Source organism: Amphiprion ocellaris, chromosome 2, assembly GCF_022539595.1.
Source record: "Amphiprion ocellaris isolate individual 3 ecotype Okinawa chromosome 2, ASM2253959v1, whole genome shotgun sequence".
Lineage (NCBI taxonomy): Eukaryota > Metazoa > Chordata > Actinopteri > Pomacentridae > Amphiprion > Amphiprion ocellaris.
Genome location: NC_072767.1, coordinates 20,543,633 through 20,568,594, shown reverse-complemented (window position 1 = coordinate 20,568,594; position 24,962 = coordinate 20,543,633). Strand labels below are relative to the sequence as shown.

Sequence of the window (24,962 nt, the reverse complement as noted above, 5' to 3'; positions counted from 1 at the left end):
ATACACTCATCAGACACAACATTAAAACCACACGCCTCATATTGTGCAGGTCCCCCTCATGTCACAAACACCTTTAACCCATCAGTGCTTAGACTCCATAGACCTCTGAAGGTGTCAGGTTATCAAGTACCAAGACATTAACAGCCGTTCCTTTAAGTCTTGAACTGGAATTGTTTGTCCAACACATGTACCAGATATTGGATTGGAATAGGTTGGGAGGGGAGTGTGTCTTGGCCTCTTTGTCATGATCCTATTCTTGAACACGTTTTTGCAGTTTGGCAGGGTACATTATCCTGCTGAAAAAGACCACTGACATCGGGGAAATTCTGTTTCCATTAAGTTGTGTACGTAGTCTGCAACAGTGTTTTGTTTGGCGATATGCATCAAAGTAACTATCACATAATAACCAGGTCCAAAAGTTTCCAATCAGAACATTTGTTAGAGCATCACACCGCCTTCACTGGTTTGCCTGCTTTTAATATTTCATCCTGCTGCCAGACAAATGATAAACAGGTACCTGGTTGTCCAGTTCTGATACTTATGTGTCCCATGTAACTGCTGTCAGTGATAAACAGATTTCAGCATGGGTACTCTGACTTGTCTGTCCATACACAGCCCCATATGCTGCAAGATGTGATGAGCTGTGTGTTCAGACACCACTCTGTCATAGTCAGCATGAGGGTTTTCAGCAATTTGTGCTACAGTAACTTTTCTGTAGGCTCAGACCACACAGTCCAGCCTTTGGTCCCTGTCACACTAGTGAGCCTTGCGCACTAATGACTCTGTCACTGGTTTACTGGTTGTCTTTCCTTGCGCTACTTTTTTAGGTAGTACTAACCATTAGATTATGGGGACACACAACAAGACTTTGAGGATGCTCTGGCTTAACCATCTAGTCTTCACAATTTTGACTTTGTCAAAGGTGCTCAGATCCTTACGATTGCTCAGTAGTCCTGCTTTCAACACTTTGACTGTTCTTCTTTTGCCTAATATATCCCACCTTTTAACAGGTTCCACTGTTACTGGATCCTCAGTGTTGTTCACTTCACCTGATAGTGAAGTGTTATTGGTAGACTTAAGGTGATGAATGCCTCTATGAATTTGTGTGATTCATAATCCTTAATGACTCTCGATATATTACGCTTTTCATATTGTTTTTTCCTTAGAATTTAGTATCAGTTACTCATAATGCTTTTCCAAGATCCATCTCACCCACAAAAACTAGTATTAGTTCTGCAACAGTGTGTTAAACCCATGTTCGCAAAACACAGTTCAAAAATGTCTGTCAAGCTGATGACTGCAGCACATGTAGTCTGTTCAGTAGAGACACCAAGCAAGAAAAATACTGTATACACGAAAATGACAGTTGGGTTCTATATGGGGCTGGGAGATATGAAATTCATTCGATTGATGTAGATGTTTTGTTTTGGCTTCATCTACAACGATACTTAAAACACAACACTGATATGTGCTTCCTTTGCTGTCTCTCAAATGATACTTGTGGTGGCAGTGGGAAATTATTCTGTGTAGGCACAACAGAAATGTAAATTGTCAGTTTCCTTGGAAATGCCTGCATGAGTGAGCTTTGCTGGTCATTCCCACTTGAATCACAGCAGCTCCAGCTGATGACAAAGAAATGAAAATGAATGAAGGTAGTCGTACTTCAGACATCAGTAAATTCACCGTAATTCATTCAGATTCAGAAATGAACTAAAACCACTTGCTAGCCTAGCAACATTAAGGCTGAAGAGAAGCAATAAGGCTACATTGAGCAGGAGCTTGCTAGTGCTCTTTCAAAAACAATATCTAATGCTGTCAAGACATAATTGTTAAATCTTTGAATATAGACAACCCCTACCTTTTCAAATCTGATGTCCAGAAAAGTATTGTCTGAATGCTGGCCAAAAAACTTCAATGTGTAAAATGGCATGATGAAGAATTTTGCTACTCAACAAAAAAGCAGAATGCAGGTTGAAATGAAGGTTTCATGTCTGCTTGTATCAGATGCATTTTATCCATGTTTTTGTAGTTGTCTATTGAATACAACAACATTATAACAAAAATAAGGATGCAGTAAATATAATTACTTTCTTGTTTAATCAATTAATTATTTGCCTGTCCAAAGAAAGTTGAGGAAGCATTCCTCCATTCCAGTTCCCTAAAGTCCAAAAGGAATTGACTGACACATCTCTTATTTTATCTGATCAGCAGCCTAAAACTCAAACATAGTTTGTGAGTATTTTGAGTTACATGATAGTAGAAATATCTTGTAAAACTGACCAATATCAAGTTAAGATGTTCCCATTTTAATTTATAGTTTTGGTCCTCTGACTTAATATTTGCTTTCCAACTCTGCCTTTTGAAGCTAAAAAGTTGCTCCGCACAAAACCTGTCATCTTAAGACAAAAGTTTAATGCAATGTTCTCACTTGCCTCATTTCTTTGTTTCACTTCATTTATGCAGCATCTGAATGCCATCTCTGTGGGTGATGGAGTTGAGCAGGCAACTCTGTTTGAAAATGAGGAGAAACAGGAGGGCCCAACTCTCCTCCTCTCCTGCTTCCTCGTGGGGCCTGGAGATCCACTTTTACATACCGGAGATGCACCAGCTGGAGTACTTTAAAGGCTGCTACACTGCTGAGGAGCTCTGTGTTGATGCTGCCAAGAAATGCTGTGAGTGACTAACCTGTTGTCTAGTTGGCAAGATCAGGACTTGCTTGTTGTGCTTATTGATTGAATCTGTGCCCAATGCAGTAATGATGGGTGTGTTGTAGATTTTACTGTGAATATTTTTAGGACAGTTGAAGTCCATAGTAGACAAAATCACCATACTTACATCTTCCTGTTAAGTCAAGCTTAAAATTAACAATAATCAGTAGTAAAGTAATTTTGTATCTGTTGGACTCTAATATGAACACAGCCTTATATATGCTGTCTGCCAGCTTGTGGATTTAGCGAGGAAGTGATAGTGATGGGAAATTCTTTCAATCAAAAAACAAGCAAACACTGAAAAACTGGTAATGCATTGGTAAAGTAAAACAGAAATTTCTGCTTTGATGACTACTGGTATTTTTAAGATTATACCTAGACTGCCACATGTAAGAGTCTGTGGAAATCAAATTATATTATTTATTACAAAATAAATTGCAGTACTACAATACTTGCAGCAAATGGGTCCCAGAAATTTTTAATGAGAGGTTACTTAGGCCCGGATATTTGGGCCCAGCCCTAGTAGCCTGCCATTCAGCTGTTGACATATGAAATAACATGCATTAAATTCCAAGCATGGTGACTTCTCTTAGTGAAATATTTATAGTAAATGGTACTGCAGTAAAGCATTTTTGTTTAGGGCTTTGGAATGCTTACGTTCAGCACACAAATCTGCAAGTGTTCTCCAAAACCAGTAACGATGCTTTTCATCTTTTGCTGAGAGTAAAATATGCAGTTTAACCAAGTTAATTAGCCAATAATTTATCAAAGTGTATAGATCTTTCTATCGATTGTTCTGCTGATCTTGGTTTATTAGCAGATTGCTTCCCTTTTCTTTTAATTGCTCTTTTTGGACAGGCTGCAAATGACTCTCTTCTAATGTAATGATTGTAGTGGTCTAAATATTGATCCTTTTTTCTCTTTTTCTTCCCTTTCACAGCAATTTCTCCCTTGTGCCATAACCTCTTTGCCCTGTACAATGAGACAACTGACACTTGGTATCCCCCCAACTATGAGTTCAAGATCACAGAAGAAACCAGTACCAAGCTGCACTATCGCATGAGGTAAGAATGATTTTCATCTCTGGCTATCTACATTAAAGTTAAATATTATGATTTTGTAATTCCTACTAGTTTTCACAAAAGAATTTCTCACATTGGAGCAAGACTGCGAACCTCTCTTGAGCATTGGCCAGTTTGCTTTGTCTTGGCTTGGCTGGGCGTAAACCCAGAAAACCCAGCTGAGCCTCGACATCCAACCCACCACGTTAGGTGTTGGGATCTCTAAGTTGCCAGTTGGGCAGTAAGCAAAGTCGGAAATCCTGGCACATGTACTCCTGACTGTAAAAACTGGCCGCTTGGATCTGGAAACTCATAGTTGATGTCTCTCTGCCAGATTGCTTAAATGGCCATGTGGGGGATATGCCAAAAACTGGAATGGGAATTGTGCTATTAAGTTTTTGGTTTGATGATCTCTGGATGGCAGTCCTACTTATGCAGAGATGATGTAGCACTGTGACTTTAGGTGCTGGGATAGTTTGAACCTAAAACTGACAGGAGAGACTTGATTATTCAAGACCTGTGGCTTAATAAGAAAAAAGAGAAGGGAAAGAAGCCAAAGATATCTCAATGTTTGGGATTCAGGAAAAGATGAACGTTCAAAGATATGTTATAGAACTTTGTTCATGAACAATCCTTATCTGAAAATAGGCATACAAGTCACTTAGAATAGGAATGGCAAGCAGTGTGGCTGACGTCTTACAACCCTCTTAAGTGATGTGAAGAGCAGAGTTGAACTTCAGACTTGATTCAGTGATAAGACAGAATTACACCCTTTTTCTTTGTAGACATGCTTTCATAAGAATTTTCAAGGGAAAACTCAAGAAAAGTCTGAAGAGAAAACCTTTACATAACAGGCTAGCAATATTTTATTTGTATTTACTGGATGATTTTGAGGAGAGTTAAGTCCCCTGTCAGAGAATGTTTTGTACATGCTAGGTAGCATTCCATGCAAAGAGGAAAACAACATTACTGTGGTATCAATTATACTTCCTCTTTCTCTGTGCTGTTTTGACAATAGCAGATTGAGAGAAACATGAGTGTGCATTAGAGCCTAACTGTGGTGCGTGCTGTGTGTGTGTGTGTGTGTGTGTGTGTGTGTGTGTGTGTGTGTGTGTGTGTGTGTGTGTGTGTGTGTGTGTGTGTGTGTGTGTGTGTGTGTGTGTGTGTGTGTGTGTGTGTGTGTGTGTGTGTGTGAGCTTGCTGCAGCCTCCTTTGTGTACTGAAGTGCAGACAGCTAAACAAGCGGGATATTGTGGTCTAGTCTTGACTTACACAGTTTTTAGCATTCACAATTTTTCAACCCAAATGCACAAACAGGCATTACAATGCCACCTGGATGGATTTCCATCAGGTCAGGAAATAACAAGACTGAGAAGCAAAAGCCACACTTGCTGATCTGTGAGGCAGTACTTAGACACAACCTCTTTTAGCCGACTGCTATTGCCAGCATGCTTATAGTGGCAGGGTGTCATACTGATGTTGTAGGTATGTTTTCCAATGTTTAACATCTTACTTTAGTGTGTTAGCATGCAAACATTTGCTAAATTAGTCAATAAAAGTAAGGCTGGTATTTTTCAAACCATACACTGTTTGCAGTCCATGACTACCAACAATGTATTGGTAATCCCCTTGATAGGAGCTGAAATATATCAATTTTCAAACAAAGCGATGGGCTAACATACGCACAAACTGACTTTACAATTCCCAGAGCTGATTGGCCAGGGTCTCTCTGTTTGCAGTTTGAATGCATTCCCTGTGTATTGTGGGTTTTATTTTAACACAGGCACTGTTTCTGAGATTTCCCATTTAACGGCATGGCTGATTCATGTAAGATTTTAGAATTCAGCTCAAATTTGAAAGGATGTTCCTGAATGGTACAGTTCCATCTGTATCAGAAGTTCTCCTGTTTTCATGACCTGTTGTTATGTCTTTTTTTTCACGTCATAATAGCATTTCACCAGTCCTTTCACCACATGCATGCCTGTTAGTTGAACATTTTATTTCATCTACTGGGATTTTCCTCTTTTGTTTACTTGGCTTGTTGCTTGTTTTTCAATGTGGAATAATTAAGAGAAAACAAGGAAATAGTTCAAAACCTAAAAGAAAAACCTTCAGTGTTGTTCACTGAAATTCTAACTGACTGGGTAGTCTTTGCTGGAAAAGTGAAAGTGGAGATGATAAAGTCAGGAAAATGGGCTGAGGCAAGTGTTACCCACATTTGTTTTTGAGAATTTTATGACTCCATAGGATACAGAATGCATTAGATGACTCTTTTTCATTCTTTCTCAGTGCACACGCTTGTAAATGCACAAAGCACATGTATGATTATGGCAGTGTTATAAAACTTTTCATTTCACCCTTTTGTCATCACAGTTTCACACACTTTGTTTAGTTTGTGCAGACTAGTAATTCAGCAGCATGCATGTAATGATTTAGAGTTCTAATTCTTTTTTTAATTTTAAAATTCCATCGCTGTTAAGCATCATCTCCTTCTGGTCAGAACTTTCACTCAATACAAACATAGGACTTGTCTTGTTATTAATATCCTTACTTTTAGGCAATAATCTCAAATTTTCCTTACTGTCAGGTCTAAGTCAGCATATTTAAGAATACAGTACTTGTTGGAAATTCTTTAAGCATAAAAAGACAAACCAAAGCAAAGGCACACCCTGTGTTTATAATGTTGACCTATTTCTCTCCTGTCAGGTTTTATTTCAGAAACTGGCATGGCACCACTGAAGGAGAGTCCCCAGTTTGGAGACACTGCATCAGTAAACTTAGAGGAGGACACAGCCCACAGAAAACACCAGAGGGAACACCCCTACTAGATTCTGCTTCCCTAGATTACCTGTTTGCCCAGGTGTGTGTTTGCCGTGAGTTACTAAGGATGTGTTTTCTAGCCTGTTTATAGGCATTGCTCACTCATTGTTTCCCATGCCAAGAGTGTATTTGTGCAGATTACTTCAAAAAACTGACCTAACTGACTTTTCCATTTTTAATGCCTTTGAAAGTATGTTTTCCTTTGAAGCTCATATACCAACAGAAGGGGAAATCTAACTACCAGGAAGAGCATTTTTAAAGTCAGCGACAGATAGCAGTAACTTACATCTGTTAAATCAAGATTGCAGCATGTACAAGTCCTATTTCAGTGGAGTAGTTTATCGATGTTTATATTTGTATGTGTTTGGTGTATGACTGATGTGACTTGTTACACAGGGCCAGCATGACTTTCAGACAGGCATGGTTCCACTGAGGATGTCCCAGTCAGAGGCAGAGCAACACGAGATAGAAAATGAGTGTCTGGGCATGGCTGTACTTGCGATCACTCATTTTGCCATGGATGTGGAGATGCCCCTATCCACTGCTTCACGTGAAATCAGGTAACACACACACACACTAACTACACTTTCACTTTAAAACATTTCTCACATTTGAAGTATATATATCCCAAACCCCATGAATATTGTAACTGAAAGTTCATAAATTTACAAATGTTTATATATTTTTCTTTCTTAATCCCCCAAAGCTACAAGCGTTTCATCCCAGAGTCGCTGAACCGCAACATTAAGCAGCGGAACATTTTGACTCGCATCCGCATCAACAATGTGTTCAAGAAATTCCTCAGTGAATTCAACAGCCGCACAGTCCAGGACAGCAACATAACACCGTACGACCTGAAGATCAAGTACTTGGCCACACTGGAGGGCTTGACCAACAGCCTGGGCAGCGAAATTCTTGAGCCGGTCTCACTCAGTATAATGCAGGAGGGGGAGCTCTGCAATGGAGGTTACTTTGGTAAGAATGCAGGAAGAAGATGAGGCGGTGCCCATAAGTAAAAGCTCTTACGCAATGTACCAGATTTGTGGCGTGCAAGAGCTCAGTGTGGGTTGTTGTATGGGATGTAGTTTACCTTTTACTATACAACTAAGACTATAATGACTGTAGAGTAGAACTGCTATTTACCAAGGTAATTCCTCTGGGAATAGAGGAAAGCAAAGAGAGTGAGAGCAGTAAAAAATTTCTACATATGATGACAAAAAGTATAATTGATACTTAACCACAAAAATGAGATAACAATTTGTGATTTTAGACCTGCTGAAGGATTTTAATCAGCTACACTGGATCTGTGTTTGACTATAGTGGTTACGTGACAGTGGTTAGTTTAGTATGTTTACATCTAGAACTTCTGCGGTATCTCACCCACAGTTCAAAGCAGAAAAAAAGGTTTGCACTCTGTTGATGTCCAAACATACCTGAAGCATTTTGAGTTTGTTCACTTTGATGAAAACCAAAAGTGAAAGGAAAAAGATGTTTACATGTCACATTAACCCACTTTTCACAGAGCAGACCAAACATTTGATTTCTCTAATCATTATGTGAAGTTTTCAAGCACTGATATAGAACTCAATGGTTTGCCTAACCTGCCTGGTCACTGGTCAGAATAGCTTTTGTTAATAACACATTCCCAGGCTTTCCTCATATTGCACAGTCATTGAACAGCACAGATTTTTTTAAACAACTATATTGAGAAGCCAAACAAATAACATTAATATATTTTTTCCATACTGTGAGTCTTTGTTTAGCTAATGAAATATAATGTGTTCTTTCTGTTTCCAGGGTACTACAACCAGAGCCAAGAGCAGGGCCAGACTCAGAACATGGAGACAAGCCATGACATGCAGGTCCTGGTTACTGGTACCACTGGCATTTCCTGGAGGAAGAAACCCGCTATGGTAAGTAAGCCTGTGTGTGAACAAAACTGCAAGGGCCTCTAGTTTCATTATGGTGAAGTGGTAGAACCAGAAAATTAGCAGATAGATCTCTCTCTTGTTTGGTCTTCTGCCTATAAAGGATTTCTGCCACGAATGTCATAATATTCCATATATTTAAAGAAAAACCTTGTGAAAGTCACCACAGTATTTTCAATTAGCCTATATTAGCTGGCAATATTTGAACATAATGATGTTTTTTTCTTACATGGCCTGTGTGAAAATATCAGCTCTTTTTCTGCCATGTCTCTTACAACAGACACCTGTGATCTCCAAAGAAAAGGGAAAGTCAAAGAAGAACAAGCAGGATGGAAAACTGAAAAATGACAGAAATAAAGAGGCAAACGAAGGCTGGGTGCTGCTCTGTGACTTCCATGAGATCACACACGTTGTTGTCAGAGAGGCAACAGTCACCATCCTTACACAGGACAACAAGAAGATGGTAAGACAAACATACAAACAAATCAAAGGGTACTATACTTTATGTGGGATCAGCATATATAGTTTCAGTTGGTCCTAAATCTGTTTTTAATTACCTTATCTATAACTTCACGTCGTTATTTTGAACAGTAGCCATAATACAACACAGAAGAGTAGTGTCATGTTAAGAGAGAAGCTGTAAACAGATTATTTATGTTGGATATTCTTTAATGTTCTCTGAGTATCTAAAACATCTTTCATTTTCTGCTTATGATTTTAGTTTGATTTATTCATAATTAAAAACACAATTTTCTATCCTTATTCCACTCAAGGTTTTTACATGTTTGAATGATTTGAAAAATAATTTTTTGCACAAAATTTGTATGGCTTTATTGTTGCAATAGCCTCAAAAGTCCATGTCAGTCACAGCAACCATAATCTCAGTAGAGTCATAAGATGATCACTCCATCTTGATCATTTTAGTAATCATAAGTGTTGCATTGACTTGCCTTCTGAGGTGATGTGCTCCATGGCAACATTTGTTGATTGAAGACCCGCTGGGGTAAAGCTTGCCCTTCACTGCATGATTTTAGCGATGACTGTAGATGATGTCATGCACTGATGAGAAAGTGGATTTTGAGGTGGTAACGCATCATCACGCTTTGTGATAGACCTGAGTGTTGGTAATGCTCACTACTCTCTACTCACTATTGAACTCTTACTTTTTACTCATCTTTATCTCTGTTTCTCTTTTCAGGAGATGCAAATGAGTTCTCGGGCTCAGGCTCTGTCTTTTGCAGCCCTTGTGGACGGGTACTTCAGGCTGACAGTCGATGCCCACCACTACCTGTGCAAGGAGGTAGCCCCAGCTTCAGTGGTGCGCAACACCAACAACGGTTGCCACGGACCCATCTGGTTTGTACTAGCAGTGTTATTAGTGGAATGTGTGTGTGTCTGAGTGTATTTCTGTTTTATTACAAAGCACTGCGTTACTGGACTCATGCAGTCGTATTAAACACATGGCTCATAAGCTGTCTGTTATCTGTCTTTCCTTACACTCTGGCTGCCTCCTACCTCCCCCTATTTAGAGAGCATACACTGCACTCATCCTATTCTTTATAACTAGTTCGAATGTTGTTTTTCTGTTTCTAGCATATCAGTGCAGTCACCAAACAAGCATCTGTCTGCCACTGATGTTCGGTCTTTGCATCTTTTTATTGTTTGATTCTTCTATAATTTAAATTTTTTGATAAATTTTATTGACTCAAAAAGAATATTTTTAGCACCTAAAACTTAGTTTTGTTGCCAATGCACTGAAGAAAACAAAATCGAAGAAACAATACTGGCTGTGATAAGGTTGACATCTTCAGTCTACATTTAATAAGACTGACCCCATTTGTTATGTTTTTCCGTCTCTAGTACGGAGTACGCCATCCAGAAGCTGCGTCAGGAGGGTAATGAGGAGGGTGCCTACATCCTACGCTGGAGCTGTACTGATTACCAGTACATCATCATCACTGTGGTCTGCAATGAGGTAGTGTACTTATTAATAGATGGTAGTAAGTATCATTTCATCTATCCCCACAATGAAATTAGGTGAGAATTTAAATAACTGTGTACGAATTGTTTTGCAATTGCTCTTTATTTGTTGAACTCCAGAAAACTCTAAGGAATTATATGTGTCACTGCTACGTTATAGCTTAGTAATTAGTAAATTTCGGTTGTTACGCATGTGAATAGTATAAGCATTGTCATTATTGTTACAGCAATCAGCCACAATGATAAAATGACTTGACAGGTGAAATGAACAACATTGGTTATTTTGTTATAATGGCATCTGTCGAGGGGTAGGACAATTGGGCAGTTTAATGTTGGAAAGAGGAAAAATGGAAAAAATAAAGGTCAGAGCATCTCCACAATGCAGATCTTGTGGGGTGTTCCTGGTATGTAGTGGTTGGTACCTCCCCATATAGGTCCAAGAAAGGACAAGCGGTTGACTGCTGACAGAGGTGTGTATATCCATGACTTATTGATGCAAGTGGATAGAATTTGTCCTCTTAGTGTCATGACCGCAAATGGGTCTATAAATTGCTCACAATACTCTATGGCCATAGTGAATATAATATGTATAAACCCTGCATTAGTAGGTCAGACTGTAGTAGTGGTATCAAAGAGATGAACTGGAAAACCCTTGTTTAGGTTATTCACTAACAAGAGGACATGACAAACACACAGAGAGGCAGCGAACAATATGCTATCGGTTCATTTTACCAGATTACAGGAAGCTGAGATCATGACAGGTCACTACAGCATTGTGAGTCAGCATGGGAGTAAACACCCACTCATTTACAAGCACATTCACCAAGCTGATCTGCTGGGTCCTAAGTAAATAGCAACCATTTTCAAAGAAGGCTTAGTCAAGGTCTGAATAAATGTTGTTTTAAATGCATTGTGATAGAGATATATTTCTGTGGCGTCTATAGAGCTTTAACAGAAGTATAGAAAACTTTTGCAATATATTTTCTGATACAATTATGACTTCTAACAAAATAAACTCTCTAAGACCTGTTTGTTTTGTTTCCATTAGACTTTTACATCTTGTTCTCTGCTACAATCTCTGTTCTTCCAAACCCCTTGTTTAATATCATTTTTCTTTTTCAAATGACCTCATCTTCCTTATTTTTGTAATTTTTTCAGGGAGCAGGTAGTATAATGTTTTTGTTCTCCATGCTTTGATTGTAATATCTGTATGTAATTATTATATACTGTCATGTATATCCTGTGCGGAATTTTATGATTTTGTGTGATCTGGCATTATGGGAAAAATACATACTGAAAGAATCTTGGCCAGTGAAGAACTGTCTCTCTTGCTCCATCCAGATCTTGACAGACTTGAGGGATTCTCGTCCTGTGCGCCAGTATAAGAACTTCCAGATTGAGGTTACCTCCGATGCGTTCCGTCTGCACGGCACAGACACTTCGCGGTCTACTCTCAGGGAGCTGCTGGGGCATCTGGAGGGCCAAAATCTCCGTACCGACAACCTCCAGTTCCAACTGCTCCGCTGCTGCCCCCCACAGCCAAGAGGTAAAGTTCGCATCTTATGAAAAATATTCACAGTAATACCCAAACAAAAAGAACAACACATTACTACAGATGTACTAATTCGGACAAGAACAAACACAGACCATTAAAAAAATGTAGCAAAGGTAAAGCATATACTATTCCAGCAACATAAAAAGGTGTTAAAAGCTCAGCCGTGTTTCAAATTAGACATATTTCCGGATACTTCATAGCAACAACAGTAGAGTGTATAGACGTACATATAGCACATACAAAAATGTGTTTATTAAAGTGCTGCTGACTCAGATGGAAAGTGACAGATCATCTTGACTCCAAGGAGAAACCGCTTAATGTTAGTGTTTGTCCTCTGCTCAAAAGACTTTTAAAAGGATGTCATTCAAAGTTTTACAAAGAGTGTGGGTATTTTGTACTAAGCCAATTTTGACTTGTACGATTTCCATGTAACATCACTTATCTGAGGCGCTTTTGTGCTTTGTCATGTTATCTAGCTAGAGCAGACAAATCAACACTAGGTGTGCAGTAAAAAAAATAAAAGTTTTGGAAATGTGAGAATGAGCCACACACAGATTGTCTTTTAAGTAATTTTACTGGTTCACAGCAAGGTATTTGATTAATAAATATTGAAAATGTACATATAAAATCTTGCATGACTCTGCCAACAAGTACCTTTTATTCTTTGTACATGGGAAGTCCATCATGATGATTCTGAAAAAAGAAAATATACTCTTCAAAACCGTTTGTACCATATTATTTCTGTTTAAAACAGAAAGTTGCTACAGAAGGCGGAAAATCCTGCTTGCTTTGCCGTCTAGCAGTCCCTGCAATGTGAATCCACACCCTGTGCAGCACATTTTACTCTGCACTACTTTGCACGATGCTACATCATGGCTGGGTGTGGTAACAAGTCCAACACACTGCACATTAGATAGGGTCAGAAGTGCAACAGACTTGAATCTTTCAGCCTAGCTCAGTGAAAAAAAGCTTTCCCTGTATACAAAATTTAATGTGGCCTTGCTCTTGAAGTGAATACGTGTCACTGACTGAGGGTAAGGGAAGCATTGCTGGCACCAACAATGTGTGTGTGTCTGTGTTTCTGAAATGGTGTCAGGGAGGAAGAGAGTAGTAAACGTGGGTTTGCGGAGCCAAAGAGGCACTCTTCTGTTTACTTCACTTGGGGAAAGGTGGAGCCATGTATGCATGTGTGCATGGATGTGTTAAGCTGCTTATGTTTTTGGGTTGTGTGGTTTTGATGATTATCAAAATGTGTAACTGTTTTGGTTTAGGATTTGAGTTAGATCTGCTTTAGAGGAATATAAAAGATTGGAGTGCTGTGGTGTTGTTCTTGTAAGATATTTATGATGTGTTACATAACATTCTGGCTACAACAAGAACATATTTGTGTGCTCACTTTCTGACAGTATGATGCAGTTCTCTTTTACTTATTGTTGTTTTTGGATCTATGTATTTATTTATTCTGAACATAATGTCAACAATCTTTGAAAATGAGGAGGCATGTTTTGCTACAATTAGGCCTGGATTAGGGCAAAGGGTTAAAGAGTGGGTGCAGTGTAATGTGCAGTATCTATGGTAGATGTGGATGCATGTTGTGTTTGGGTTTTGCATAAAAACCCAGATTACATGTTACGGAACAGTGCTCTTAACGCTCTTTGACATGATGCTGATGGAGTGCAGATGCTTTTTTTTTTCTATTTAACCACAGCGTTGGTTTTGTCATAACCTTAGACATCCACAACACACAAGCACAGACAAACACTCGCACATAGTATGGTAACAGGCACAAAGACATTTTCACTTGATCCTCCCACACACGGCTCTGCATATACAAAAAAATAAACTGAATCAGTATGGTAACCGGACCTAAATATCTGTTCACATCATTGCCACATTGACGTAATTGTTCAGAGCTCGTTTTACCACATGTAGACACAGTTCTGCTTTCATGTTGAATGCGTGCATATATGTGCATCTGTGCATTTTTACAATTCTTGTGTGATGTTACTTCACTTCGTTGTGAGCATCATTTCGGCTTTTTTTGTAGTCAAAGTTTATTGTTGTTGTCTGAATGCAATGTAGCCTTGTCAAATCAGTCTACACTTTTGACAGTAGTACAAGAATGTCACCTTGACAATAGTGTGTAGGCAGATGTGACATGTTTTGTGAAGGACTTCAGAATACCTTTCCCAAATATGAAAAACTCTAACCATTCTTGGTTCATTTGAAGTTTCTTACTTACTTTATTCCCTATGCAATGCAATAACTCTCTTTGTATTTATGCTACAGAAATTTCTAACCTGCTGGTGGTCACTAAGGATAGAGCACCAGTCCCTCAGACACCTATGCAGGACAGCCAACTTAGCTTCCACCGCATTCTCAAGGAGGAGATTGAACAGGTACACTTTCGCTTGTCCACATCTGTATGCTATGTGACAGTATAGTAACATAGTTAAGAAAATGTAGGCTGTACATTTCAATTTCACTTCACTTCTGTTTTGTACATTATAGTTTAAGCTTCCAGTGTGCTGTTTGTTATAAATGTAAATGCACAAAATATTAGAAACACTTTAATTACACTGCAGTCTTGTGTAAGACTACCAGAAAGTACTGGCATAAAGCATAACAGAACTTAGTCCACAAATGAAACTAAAACATTTGTAGCTTTGACCTTTACTGCAGTTACAAAAATATTTATACCCCAGGAATCCCCCTCGTATTATGATGAATTCACACAGCTGAACTTACACCGTTAAGAATTTATTTTTTGTTATTCTCTTTTTTGTTGTAATTTATGTAGCTTGTAAGAGAAAATAAATTGCTTGACTATCAAGATACTCCTAAGACTTATACAAGTACAATTAGTCAGTAAGACTTCAGTTTTTCTGCAGAAACTCTGCAGAAGCTCCGTTGTTGTAGTAGCCAAAGTTTGAACACTGACTGTAACTATTTTCTGTAAAGCTGTGTTTTCTCGGCTCTCTGCTGTGTTAACCAGGAGGAGCACCTCGGCCTGGGAACTAAAACCAACATCTACAAAGGCACACTGAGGGTGAAGAGTGAGGAAGACGAGGATGCAGGTTACTCGTCCTTCCAGGAAGTCAAAGTTGTCCTGAAAGTGCTGGGTTCTGGACACAGGGACATCTCCTTGGTGAGACACAAGCTTATAACAGCAATATCCTTGTACACCTCTTCTTATGAGGACGTCCGTTCTGTTATATCTAACCATATTTATGTTCAGTAGCTGCAAGCTGTTTCAACATCTATTCCGACAATCTGTTATGCAAGTACTGGGTCAACTTTGTCTTTCTGTTGACAGGCCTTCTTTGAAACAGCCAGTATGATGCGACAAGTGTCCCATAAACACATCGTTCTCCTCTATGGAGTGTGTGTCCGCCACCTGGAGAGTGAGTATATATAAAGAGCTGTGCGTTTGCAGGTGTGTGTGTGTATGTAAAATGTGCTGGTATGTCTCAACCTTTTGACATTTGCCTCTTTATATCATAAGATATCATGGTGGAGGAGTTTGTCCAACCAGGACCACTGGACTTGTTTATGAGGAGACAGCAGAGTCCACTCAGCACACCATGGAAGTTCCAGGTGGCCAAACAGCTGGCCTCAGCTCTCAGCTACTTGGTATGAAAGGGAAACACAAACACGTGCTACACACAAACTTATATTCAGCCATGGGACAATTTGGACCATATTACATCAATTTCATCTACAAAATGTGTAAATATACCCTCTTCATTGTGCTGCTTTTTTGTATTCTCTGTATGTTGTGTTTTTGTGTGTGTGTGTTGTAGGAGGACAAAAAGCTGATCCATGGCTTTGTGTGTGCTAAAAACGTCCTGCTCGCCAGGGATGGACTGGGTGCAGATGAAGGAGGGCCCTTCATCAAGCTCAGCGACCGAGGAATACCAATCACAGTACTCACCAGGGAGGGTGAGTAAAGAGTACACGCGTCACTTCAGATGTCTAAAAATGCAACCAAAATGATTACAAAACAGCCACCATGGAAAATTTCACAGTAACTTCTGCTTTCTCTCCCAGTCAGCTGTATATAAAAGTAAAAACAAAAGGAGAAAACAATCCCTCAACTGAATATACGACTTAAGCTCAACCACAATTAAATACATTTTAAGGTAGAACTCCAAAGATACATATACATACGATTTACTTTTTATTGTGTGGGAACACGCACTGATTGTTGGTTTGCCAGACTGAGACTTTATTGCATGAATAATTTTAAAGTATGCTTCCTGCTTCTTATAACTGTAAAGTAGTAGCTATTGCTTGTCACTCTTCAGTCATTTTTCCTCTTTTTGCTTCAGAGTTGCTCTATGACCTGCATTTATTCCACCTCTATACAGAAACAAGAAAGAAGAACATTTCCGTTCAACCAGAGGTTGTCAGTAATAGGAATCATATTTGTCACATAATCGGTGCACATTGCAGTTGGGCACATTTCCTGTTTCAGACCATAACTTGGTTTAAAAACTAGATATTGCTTCAGAAAAGACAGCACAGCAAGGACACTTCTCAGATTGCAGTTCCCCTCAAATGGCCGCTTCATGTTTCTGTTTGTCTATTCGAGCTAAAAGTTGGGCGATATAACCGTGTGGCTGTGCAGATGGGTCGACAAACCACAGGACAGACTGGAAATGTTTCTGTGCAAATGTCCACTGCCACATGCCCCTGGGAATGCTCCTCTCTTGCTCTTCCTTTCCAGAAGTCTTTAGCATTTCTTGTTCTGTGTCAATTAGTTTGCTGATCAAACAGTTTTCCAGTTATATATTGATGTCCTTGTACATAGATTTGATTGAACGTAGTGCATAAAGTGCTCAAAACCCCACTGGGAACACTCTTCTCTGCTTCCCAGCAATCTCAAAGCGCTTTACTCAAACCCTCAAATCTATTACTCTCTTTCACTCATTTTTTTTTTCTCTCTTTTGTCCTTAAACTCGATTATCTCCTTTCCCGCTCCCATTTCTGTCTCTATTCAACTCCCCCACTGTTTCTTGCCATCTTTACTCCCTTACAGCTTACTAACATATACCCCTCATCTGATGTTATAGATTTATAGAGAGGCCATGAAGGTCATCCCATCAGTTAGTCCGTCTTCCAGTCAGAGTGATATATTTTGGCCAGCCCATGCCAAACGTTTTAACATTCGATAGAGACAGTCAGTCAACATTTTTAGCCAGCTACCCGCCCAGGCAGCCTGTCGGAGCTGCTCTGTATTTTATTGTTGATTGTTGGTATTTGGACTATGGTGAGAGTGTGTTGCCAACATCCATAAGGTCACGTCCTGGGATTTGGTTTTACAGTGTAAAACTGTTGTCAGAGTCTGGTTAGTGATCATATTTTTGCTCAAACATAGAAAGTTTTATTTAGCGATTGATTTAACAAACTGAATGCCTGTCCATCTATCCATTATCTATACTCCGCTTAACACTCTGTAGGGTTGCGAGGGGCCTGGAGTCTATCCCAGCTGTCTTAGGGCGAAGGCAGGGAACACCCTGGACAGGTTGCCAGTCTACCACTGGGCCACATAAAGAGACATACAATCAAGCACACTCACCTTCACGCCTATGGGCAATTTAGAATCACCAGTTAACCTCAGCATATTTTTGGACTGTAGGAGAAAGCTGGAGCACCCTTTGCAACCCACACATGCACAGGGAGAACATGCAGACTCCACACAGAAAGATCCCAGGCCACGATGTGAACAAACTATCTAACAGTATGCTAGCGACTGATCTGTGATATCCAGAGTGAAATCTAAATATAAAATAGACATGTTTAGGTCAGGTCACTTTTAGGTAGACAGCCCAAATGCTGTGCAGTCTGCATAACTCACGTTACCGTCTACACCTAGACCCAGGACATATCAGTGAGGAAAGAAATAAGAAAAACAACACTAAAAACCCACCAACAGAAACGGGAGACATTTCTGACCGAGTATCATTGGAGGGATCCCTCCTGTAGGACAGACAGACATGAAATAGATGACAAATATAAAGAGAAATAATGTTGGATCCAAAAATAGAAATCTAAATGTTGAGGCAGATACAGTTGGTGTGGTTATAATATGTTTATAGTTGACTGTCAGTGGATAGATGTTGTTTATAGTTGTTTTAAAGATTTAGTCTGTATTTCACACTTGGTAAGAGGAAGTACTCACTCCCATTATCACATTTTGAAGAGAAAAAGTATCCCTTTGTAAGCTGTTGTTGACAGTCAGCTTAGTGTATTCCAGTAAAGCAGTGAGGTGCACTTGTTTGCATTTTACCTCAGGGCATCAGAAAATTATTTTCTGAGAGTTGTAACCCACAGATTTCACACAGCTCCCATAACTGTTAAAATGTGTTTATGATGCCAAATCTGTACTCAACTTGTAAAATGTAAGTGTTGCTAAAGTTTACATATATCTGCAGAGTGTGTGCATCGTATCCCATGGATTGCTCCAGAATGTGTGAAGAGTGTGTCCGCTCTGAGCGTCGCAGCTGACAAATGGGGATTTGGTACCACCCTGTGGGAGATCTGCTATGATGGAGAGACTCCCCTCAAAGACAAGAAACTCACAGAGGTAGGGGACCCACATGAACACAAACGACTGCGTATAATCATGAATACATCCAAACTAATGCCCTCTTTTGTTTTACCACCTGTGTCTTTCCATACCAACAATCACATTAACTCTCTTTTCATGCATCTCCTCATTCATGTGTCTGTTTTCATGTCCCTGTTCTGAGCAGAAGGAGAGGTTTTATGAAACCGAGTGCCAACTGGTCACGCCAGACTGCAAAGAGCTTGCTGAACTCATGACCCACTGCATGAACTATGACCCCAAGAAGAGACCTTTCTTCAGAGCTATCGTCAGAGACATAGACATGCTAGAAGAAACAAGTATGTGTGAGAAGAATACCTGCACTGCATATTTTATATACTGTAGTTGCATAGAATAATAATGCAAAGGCATAGGTTGCAAATGTGAAGCCAGACCTCAGGCAGCATTTGGCTTCAGCAGTTGTATTGCCATTGTGCCAAACTTTTATGTCTTTGGCATCTTAGAATTGAACAAATCTAAAAATGTAAGTCAGTAATAAAGAATTGCACAACACATCACAGCAATTACAAGACCATAGAGGTTCAAAAGTCAAGTATTGCTGTTTACAGTTGGAATATGACCTGAATGTTATGCATGTTTTGTATCTCACCTAGCAGCAGCCTTGTAAAGAGAGAAACTTGTTTACTCAACTCAGATGTTCATGAGGAAGTTCACTGGGTGCATTATCACTGATCTGCCCCTCCGCTGGGCCCCACTGCACCATATTAGTCTCAGTTCTTCCACCTGCTGGCCAGAATTGGATACTGCAGCCTGTCTTATTAAGCAAAGTTTAGTAGGAAGCTTGATCTTCTTACATTAAAATTCCAAAGCAGCTACAAAATCACTTTAGTATTAGTATTAGTCTGCCATAAGTTCCACAAGCACCTGAAAAGCTTGGAGTCAGTTGAAAAACTATGTTTTTATGTTATCAGTATTTTATAATTGATAGTGGCGATGTGGAATGAGTTTTTACTTAAATACTAAGTTGTACTTCTATAAGTAGCGATTTGTGTGGAAACCAGACCAAGTAAACAGTTACATAACCATAGAAAATTCTAGTGAACACTTTGGCACTGTCAACCACAATAGACTTCCTATGACGCAAGTGTGTTTATGTTGAAGAAAAGCCATGTTTTACCCAGCGTGCTTGATGTGTTTGTTTCTCTTTCTATCTTTCAGACCCATCTATCAAACCCCAGCCTACAACAGAGGTGGACCCAACTGTGTTTGAAAAGAGATTCCTGAGGAAGATCAGAGAACTGGGAGAGGTAAACAGTTGCTGCATGTGCTGTTTTGTGATTGTGTGTTAATCTCCGTTTAACAGATCCTAAAACTGAAAACAATGGTCAAACAGGTACACAGAATGACCTGACCATTTTGAAAAGTCCAAATGCATCAATAAGCGTTTTTTAAATAAAGCAGTTAAGCAAGACCTGTTGAATTGTTTCAACAGGAAGCAGTTCATGTGCATTTCCAGTAATTTAAATTTTGTTTGTTTCTCATGTAGGGTCACTTTGGTAAGGTGGAGTTGTGCCGCTATGATCCACGGGGAGACAGAACAGGCGAGCTGGTGGCAGTGAAGTCGCTTAAGCCTGAGAACCAGGAGGAACAGAGCAGCAACCTCTCCAGTGAGATTGACATCTTGAAGGAACTCTACCATGAGAATATTGTCAAATACAAGGGTATCTGTCAAGAGGAAGGTAAGACAGAAGGAGTACAGACACAGAAATGCACACAAACACGACTATACACCTGTTCAGATGAAGACACATGAAAGTCTAATGTGTTGAAAAAATACAGATCAAAATTTTAAATTGAGTCGCTTCTAATAAACACACATATTAAAGCAATGTGTAACTTTATGTAGTTTAGTATTCTTAAGTTAAATACTCAAAGTCCAGACAGGCATCAGATTTTCCATGAATCCAATGTTACACACACAAACCCAAACAAGCACACTGTTCTGTATAGAAGACCACTTTGTGCCATTCTTGTACATGTACCATTAAATCTGAGTCACAGACTTGAATATCCAGTTTCTCTGAAGTATTTACCTGCTGATCTTTAAAAAAATACTGATTTTATGACACTTGCTGCTGACTTAAAGTGCATCCTGAGTGATTAAAGACTCTTTAAATCATCTCTGTGACTGGTTATATTCATTGTTTTATAAAGATTTTTTTAACCTGTATCTCAAGTTACTGTATTTCCAATCCAGGAAGCTGAAGATGACATATGTCCTTGCTTCACTGTAAAAATATCATTATTAACTTGTTCTATTATAAGAACATTTGAAATATTTGAAAGTACCTGATAAAACACGGTGTAATTCTGGGCTGCACTGTGCCAAAAAAAGCTGAGGCTATATGTCATTTCTGGTATCTTTATATAAAATATAGGTGCAACCTGGAAAAAGTTCAACTTGAAAATGAGTGTAGTTTTGTTAAGATCCAGGAGAACAAAGATACCTTCGACTTGGTTTGAGTTCGAACTGTTTTTTTGTTTTAATTTTTTCAAAAAAAAAAAATTCTGTGAGTTGAGTATAATGGTAACAAACTAGTGGCACAAACTGGGATTAGCATGTACTATAAACACAATCAATGATGATGACTTAATGTCTGTCTCTGACTGCATTTGTATATGTATGTTTGTAGGTGGTCAGGCTATTAAGCTGATCATGGAGTACCTTCCAATGGGCAGTTTGAAGGAGTATCTACCCAGAAACAAAAGCAAGACCGACCTCAGCACCCTTCTCAGCTACTCTGTTCAGATATGCAGGGTAACACTTCTTTTTACAGAACTGTTGTCTGAGATTTCAGTCACTTTAAATCTATCAGAAATGACCTTGCTTATTTATTTATTTATTTCAGGGGATGGACTATTTGGGATCTCGACATTACATCCACCGGGACCTGGCTGCCCGAAATGTGCTAGTGGAGAATGAGAGGACAGTGAAGATTGGAGACTTCGGTCTCACCAAGACCATCAAGGATAATGAGGGATATTACACTGTCAAGGACGACCACGACAGCCCTGTTTTCTGGTGAGTCAAGAGGAGAGAAAGTTGAAAGCTGTGTAAATTTTACTCTCTTGCACTTAACCTTATGGCTGAGATCTTATTGTTAAAAGAGAGAGAGCTGAAAAGAAAAGGTGAGAATGAAAAGGGGATAATAAATATAATAGGAGGCACCAGAAGAGAATTAAATGCAGATGGACAGCATATGAACTGAGCTGATGGGGGAAATATGGAAAAAGTGGTGATCCATCCCAGCAAGAGATTTCATTAAAAAGTCTTTTTCATCCTACAGATGATAAATTGAAATTCTTTCTAGCAATAAATTGACTCTGGTGTCAGTCAAGGACCTCAGCCTCAAGGACCAAGTAAAATAGTGAATGACAGAGAATTAGGCATTAAACAGAGAGGGAGGACGAGTCGAGTGGAGTAGCTTGAAGCAGCCAGTTAAACTATTAAAAATTGGTCTGTATTTACTTCTGGAGTACTTGCAAGTGATCCTAATAACAGTATACAGAAGATACTTAAAATTTACCCTGGGTTTACAGACGCTTAGACGATTTGAAGAGATGTTTCCATCAAGCTGGTTTCCTAAAATTATTATGGTGTTCGGAGACAGTTTACATTCAAGAAAATTAGACAAATGTTCCCTTTTGTCTTTTCAATATTTGTACCCAGCAGATTTTGTCATATTTTTAGAAGACTTGTACATCTATGAAAGAACCAAAATGCATGATTATTCTTTTTAGTTGTGTTTCAATGATTCCATCAGAGAAAATGAAACAATGATATTTGTTTTGTGTTTCAGGTATGCTCCAGAATGTCTGACTCTGTGTAAGTTTTACCTTGCTTCAGACGTTTGGTCCTTTGGGGTGACAATGTACGAACTCATCACCTACTGCGACTCCTCCAAGAGCCCAATGGCGGTCAGTGACCATGTTTTCTCTTCTTTATAGTCATTCTTACACAGGCAATCAGGGAATATGTCTAATCGTGACTGTATATTTTGAGAAATTCGGTTGATGACTCTACATTGAATATACATAGCACACACTTGACCGGTTTGCAGAAATAACTGAATTCTTCACAGCATTACAAATAGTCATTTGTATGTGGCAGATGGTGTTGGTCTTTAGCCAGAGCAGCAGATGACAGACTCCACCAGGAGCTTTCCAAACTACAGCCTGTGCCAACACCAAGAGCTTAGTTTATCATGAAGATCTTTCTTTTATCTGCCACTGTTATTTAGACTTACTTATCACTCTTACTGGAGGATGATTAGTAGTACAGAGCGCACAGGTTAAGTGAATGTTAAAAGGGAGACATCAAAAAGACCAATAAAGGTAACATAGCAAAGAATAAACGACTGTGTGTCACAAATGCTACAAATCAGTATTCAGCATTGTCTTGGATTCTCTTTCAATTGTGTTGTATTCCCTTGTTTCACATCTAAATGTACAGAATAATGTGTGTTTCATTTGTAACTTGTCCTTGTCTTCATCCACACAGCGCTATCTCGATATGATTGGTCGAACTCAAGGTCAGATGACAGTCATCCGATTGGTGAAGGTGTTGCAAGATGGAAGGAGGTTGCCACGCCCTGAGGGCTGTTCTGAGCATGTAAGAATCTCATTAGCAACATGACACATCACAAAACAGTGTCATGTACTAAGGTTCCTTTACATGTGTTCTGAAGAATTCCTTTTATTTACAAGATAAATGCACATGAAAACTGGAACAAGACCAACGGTAGTTAAAATGCTTAACCTCAAGAGGAATAGAGAGAATGCTTTTTTATGTGCCTTTGACGATTAAAACAGTTAAAATCATAAAATCTTTTACCCTTGCTGAAAAAGGAAAGTTAAAGTTAAACCATAAAATGTGATGAAGTGCAAAAGAAACAGACTTAACCAATGAGTGATGACGTACAGCAACATGTGGCTCATGTGACTTTAATGGCCATTGCAGCAGATGTGTGGAGACAGGAAACATTTCTGAAATTACAAAACAGGAATTTTCCAACACATTTTCTCCATGTTTTTTGTTTAAGGTTCAACTGCTATTTATTTCATTGCATCTTCTTCTGCATCTGTCTGGAGAATTAATACCACCAACATTTTATCATGGTCAACCAACTTCTATTTGCATTTTCTTTCATGAGATTTATGTTTATGTAACTGTGGTTCAAATCTGCAATGCATTTGGATAGCAGCTAGCTAATGTTAAACATTTTAATCCTGTCAAAGAGGAAACAGGGAAGAGCAGAGTTACAAAAAGCATTAGTGCACCAAATTCACATACACTGAAATGTCCTCATCGTCCCCCCCCAGTGTCAAGACATGCAAATGGTTTTCATTTTAGATGGAGCAGTTTTGACATCCATCTTTAATATTTAATTTGCACACAGTATGGAAAAAATACAATTAGAACTGTACAGAATCAGTATCCTTATTAATGTTGGTAGTCATTAACAAGGATAACGTTGGTAGTCTGTTTTAATGTGATCTTCATTTTCCAAACTGTTCAAAGTCCACCTCGAGTTCCAACTTAAACTAAACCTTAGCTGTGTAATTCTGTCAAATGTGGCAGAGGGCTGAACCTGCTATTCTAATGCCAAATTTACATCATTGAGACCTTCAGCTGCAGGTGCCGCTCTTCTCATGCTGCTGCTTCTTTCTCATTACTGGAGATTCCAGCTGTTTCATTACTGCTGCACTTGGATAGTGGCCTGCATTTCGTTTGGTATCAAAATCAATCAATCAATCGAGCTTTATTTATATAGCACTTTTCATACAATAAAATTGCACCACAAAGTGCTTTACAACATTAAAAACATTAAATTATAAAAGTTAAATTAAAAAGAGACTCATTTTGTCACCATTGAACACTGAACAAATCAGAAAGCCTCAAACACGATTTAAAAAAAAAAGTAGTATTAACTGCTTTACAGGAGTGTAATTTGAATAAAGTGTAATCATGTTAAAATGTTTACTGAAGAGCTGAGCTTGTAAGGCACTACGTCTGCTAAATTTCGACATTTACCTTCAATCTTTCAAAAAAATGTGATAAAAAAAAGACCAATCCTCAGTTACAGCTCTTCTAGTTGCTCCTTATTGGAAAGACACCATCAACACCAGTGGCTTCAGTAGAAACATCTGAAAAAGCAGTTCTAATGAATTGTCTTTAGGAGAACCTGTGTGACTTAATTTTCTTAGCTTTATCGACCACTGCATTACTGCTAGATTCTCAAGGGAAGATTGATAATACTAAGCATGTCATACTGATAA

General features: G+C 38.9%; 1 protein-coding gene across 1 annotated transcript in view; it reads left to right on the top strand.

Moving 5' to 3' along the window:
- The window catches only part of jak1 (Janus kinase 1), a 33,162-nt gene that overhangs the window by 5,938 nt on the left and 2,262 nt on the right, over window positions 1–24,962 (top strand). The window contains exons 2-24 of the mRNA XM_023290516.3: window positions 2,464–2,672; window positions 3,649–3,772; window positions 6,476–6,629; window positions 6,986–7,149; window positions 7,296–7,564; window positions 8,387–8,502; window positions 8,798–8,980; window positions 9,716–9,873; window positions 10,378–10,492; window positions 11,839–12,043; window positions 14,342–14,451; window positions 15,048–15,200; window positions 15,369–15,456; window positions 15,558–15,685; window positions 15,856–15,994; window positions 18,490–18,641; window positions 18,811–18,961; window positions 19,842–19,930; window positions 20,170–20,362; window positions 21,317–21,441; window positions 21,533–21,705; window positions 22,484–22,601; window positions 23,185–23,295. Of these exons, the coding sequence (XP_023146284.1) occupies window positions 2,471–2,672; window positions 3,649–3,772; window positions 6,476–6,629; window positions 6,986–7,149; window positions 7,296–7,564; window positions 8,387–8,502; window positions 8,798–8,980; window positions 9,716–9,873; window positions 10,378–10,492; window positions 11,839–12,043; window positions 14,342–14,451; window positions 15,048–15,200; window positions 15,369–15,456; window positions 15,558–15,685; window positions 15,856–15,994; window positions 18,490–18,641; window positions 18,811–18,961; window positions 19,842–19,930; window positions 20,170–20,362; window positions 21,317–21,441; window positions 21,533–21,705; window positions 22,484–22,601; window positions 23,185–23,295 (3,420 nt within the window). The 5' untranslated portion in view covers window positions 2,464–2,470. The remainder of the gene's footprint in view (window positions 1–2,463; window positions 2,673–3,648; window positions 3,773–6,475; window positions 6,630–6,985; window positions 7,150–7,295; window positions 7,565–8,386; window positions 8,503–8,797; window positions 8,981–9,715; window positions 9,874–10,377; window positions 10,493–11,838; window positions 12,044–14,341; window positions 14,452–15,047; window positions 15,201–15,368; window positions 15,457–15,557; window positions 15,686–15,855; window positions 15,995–18,489; window positions 18,642–18,810; window positions 18,962–19,841; window positions 19,931–20,169; window positions 20,363–21,316; window positions 21,442–21,532; window positions 21,706–22,483; window positions 22,602–23,184; window positions 23,296–24,962) is intronic.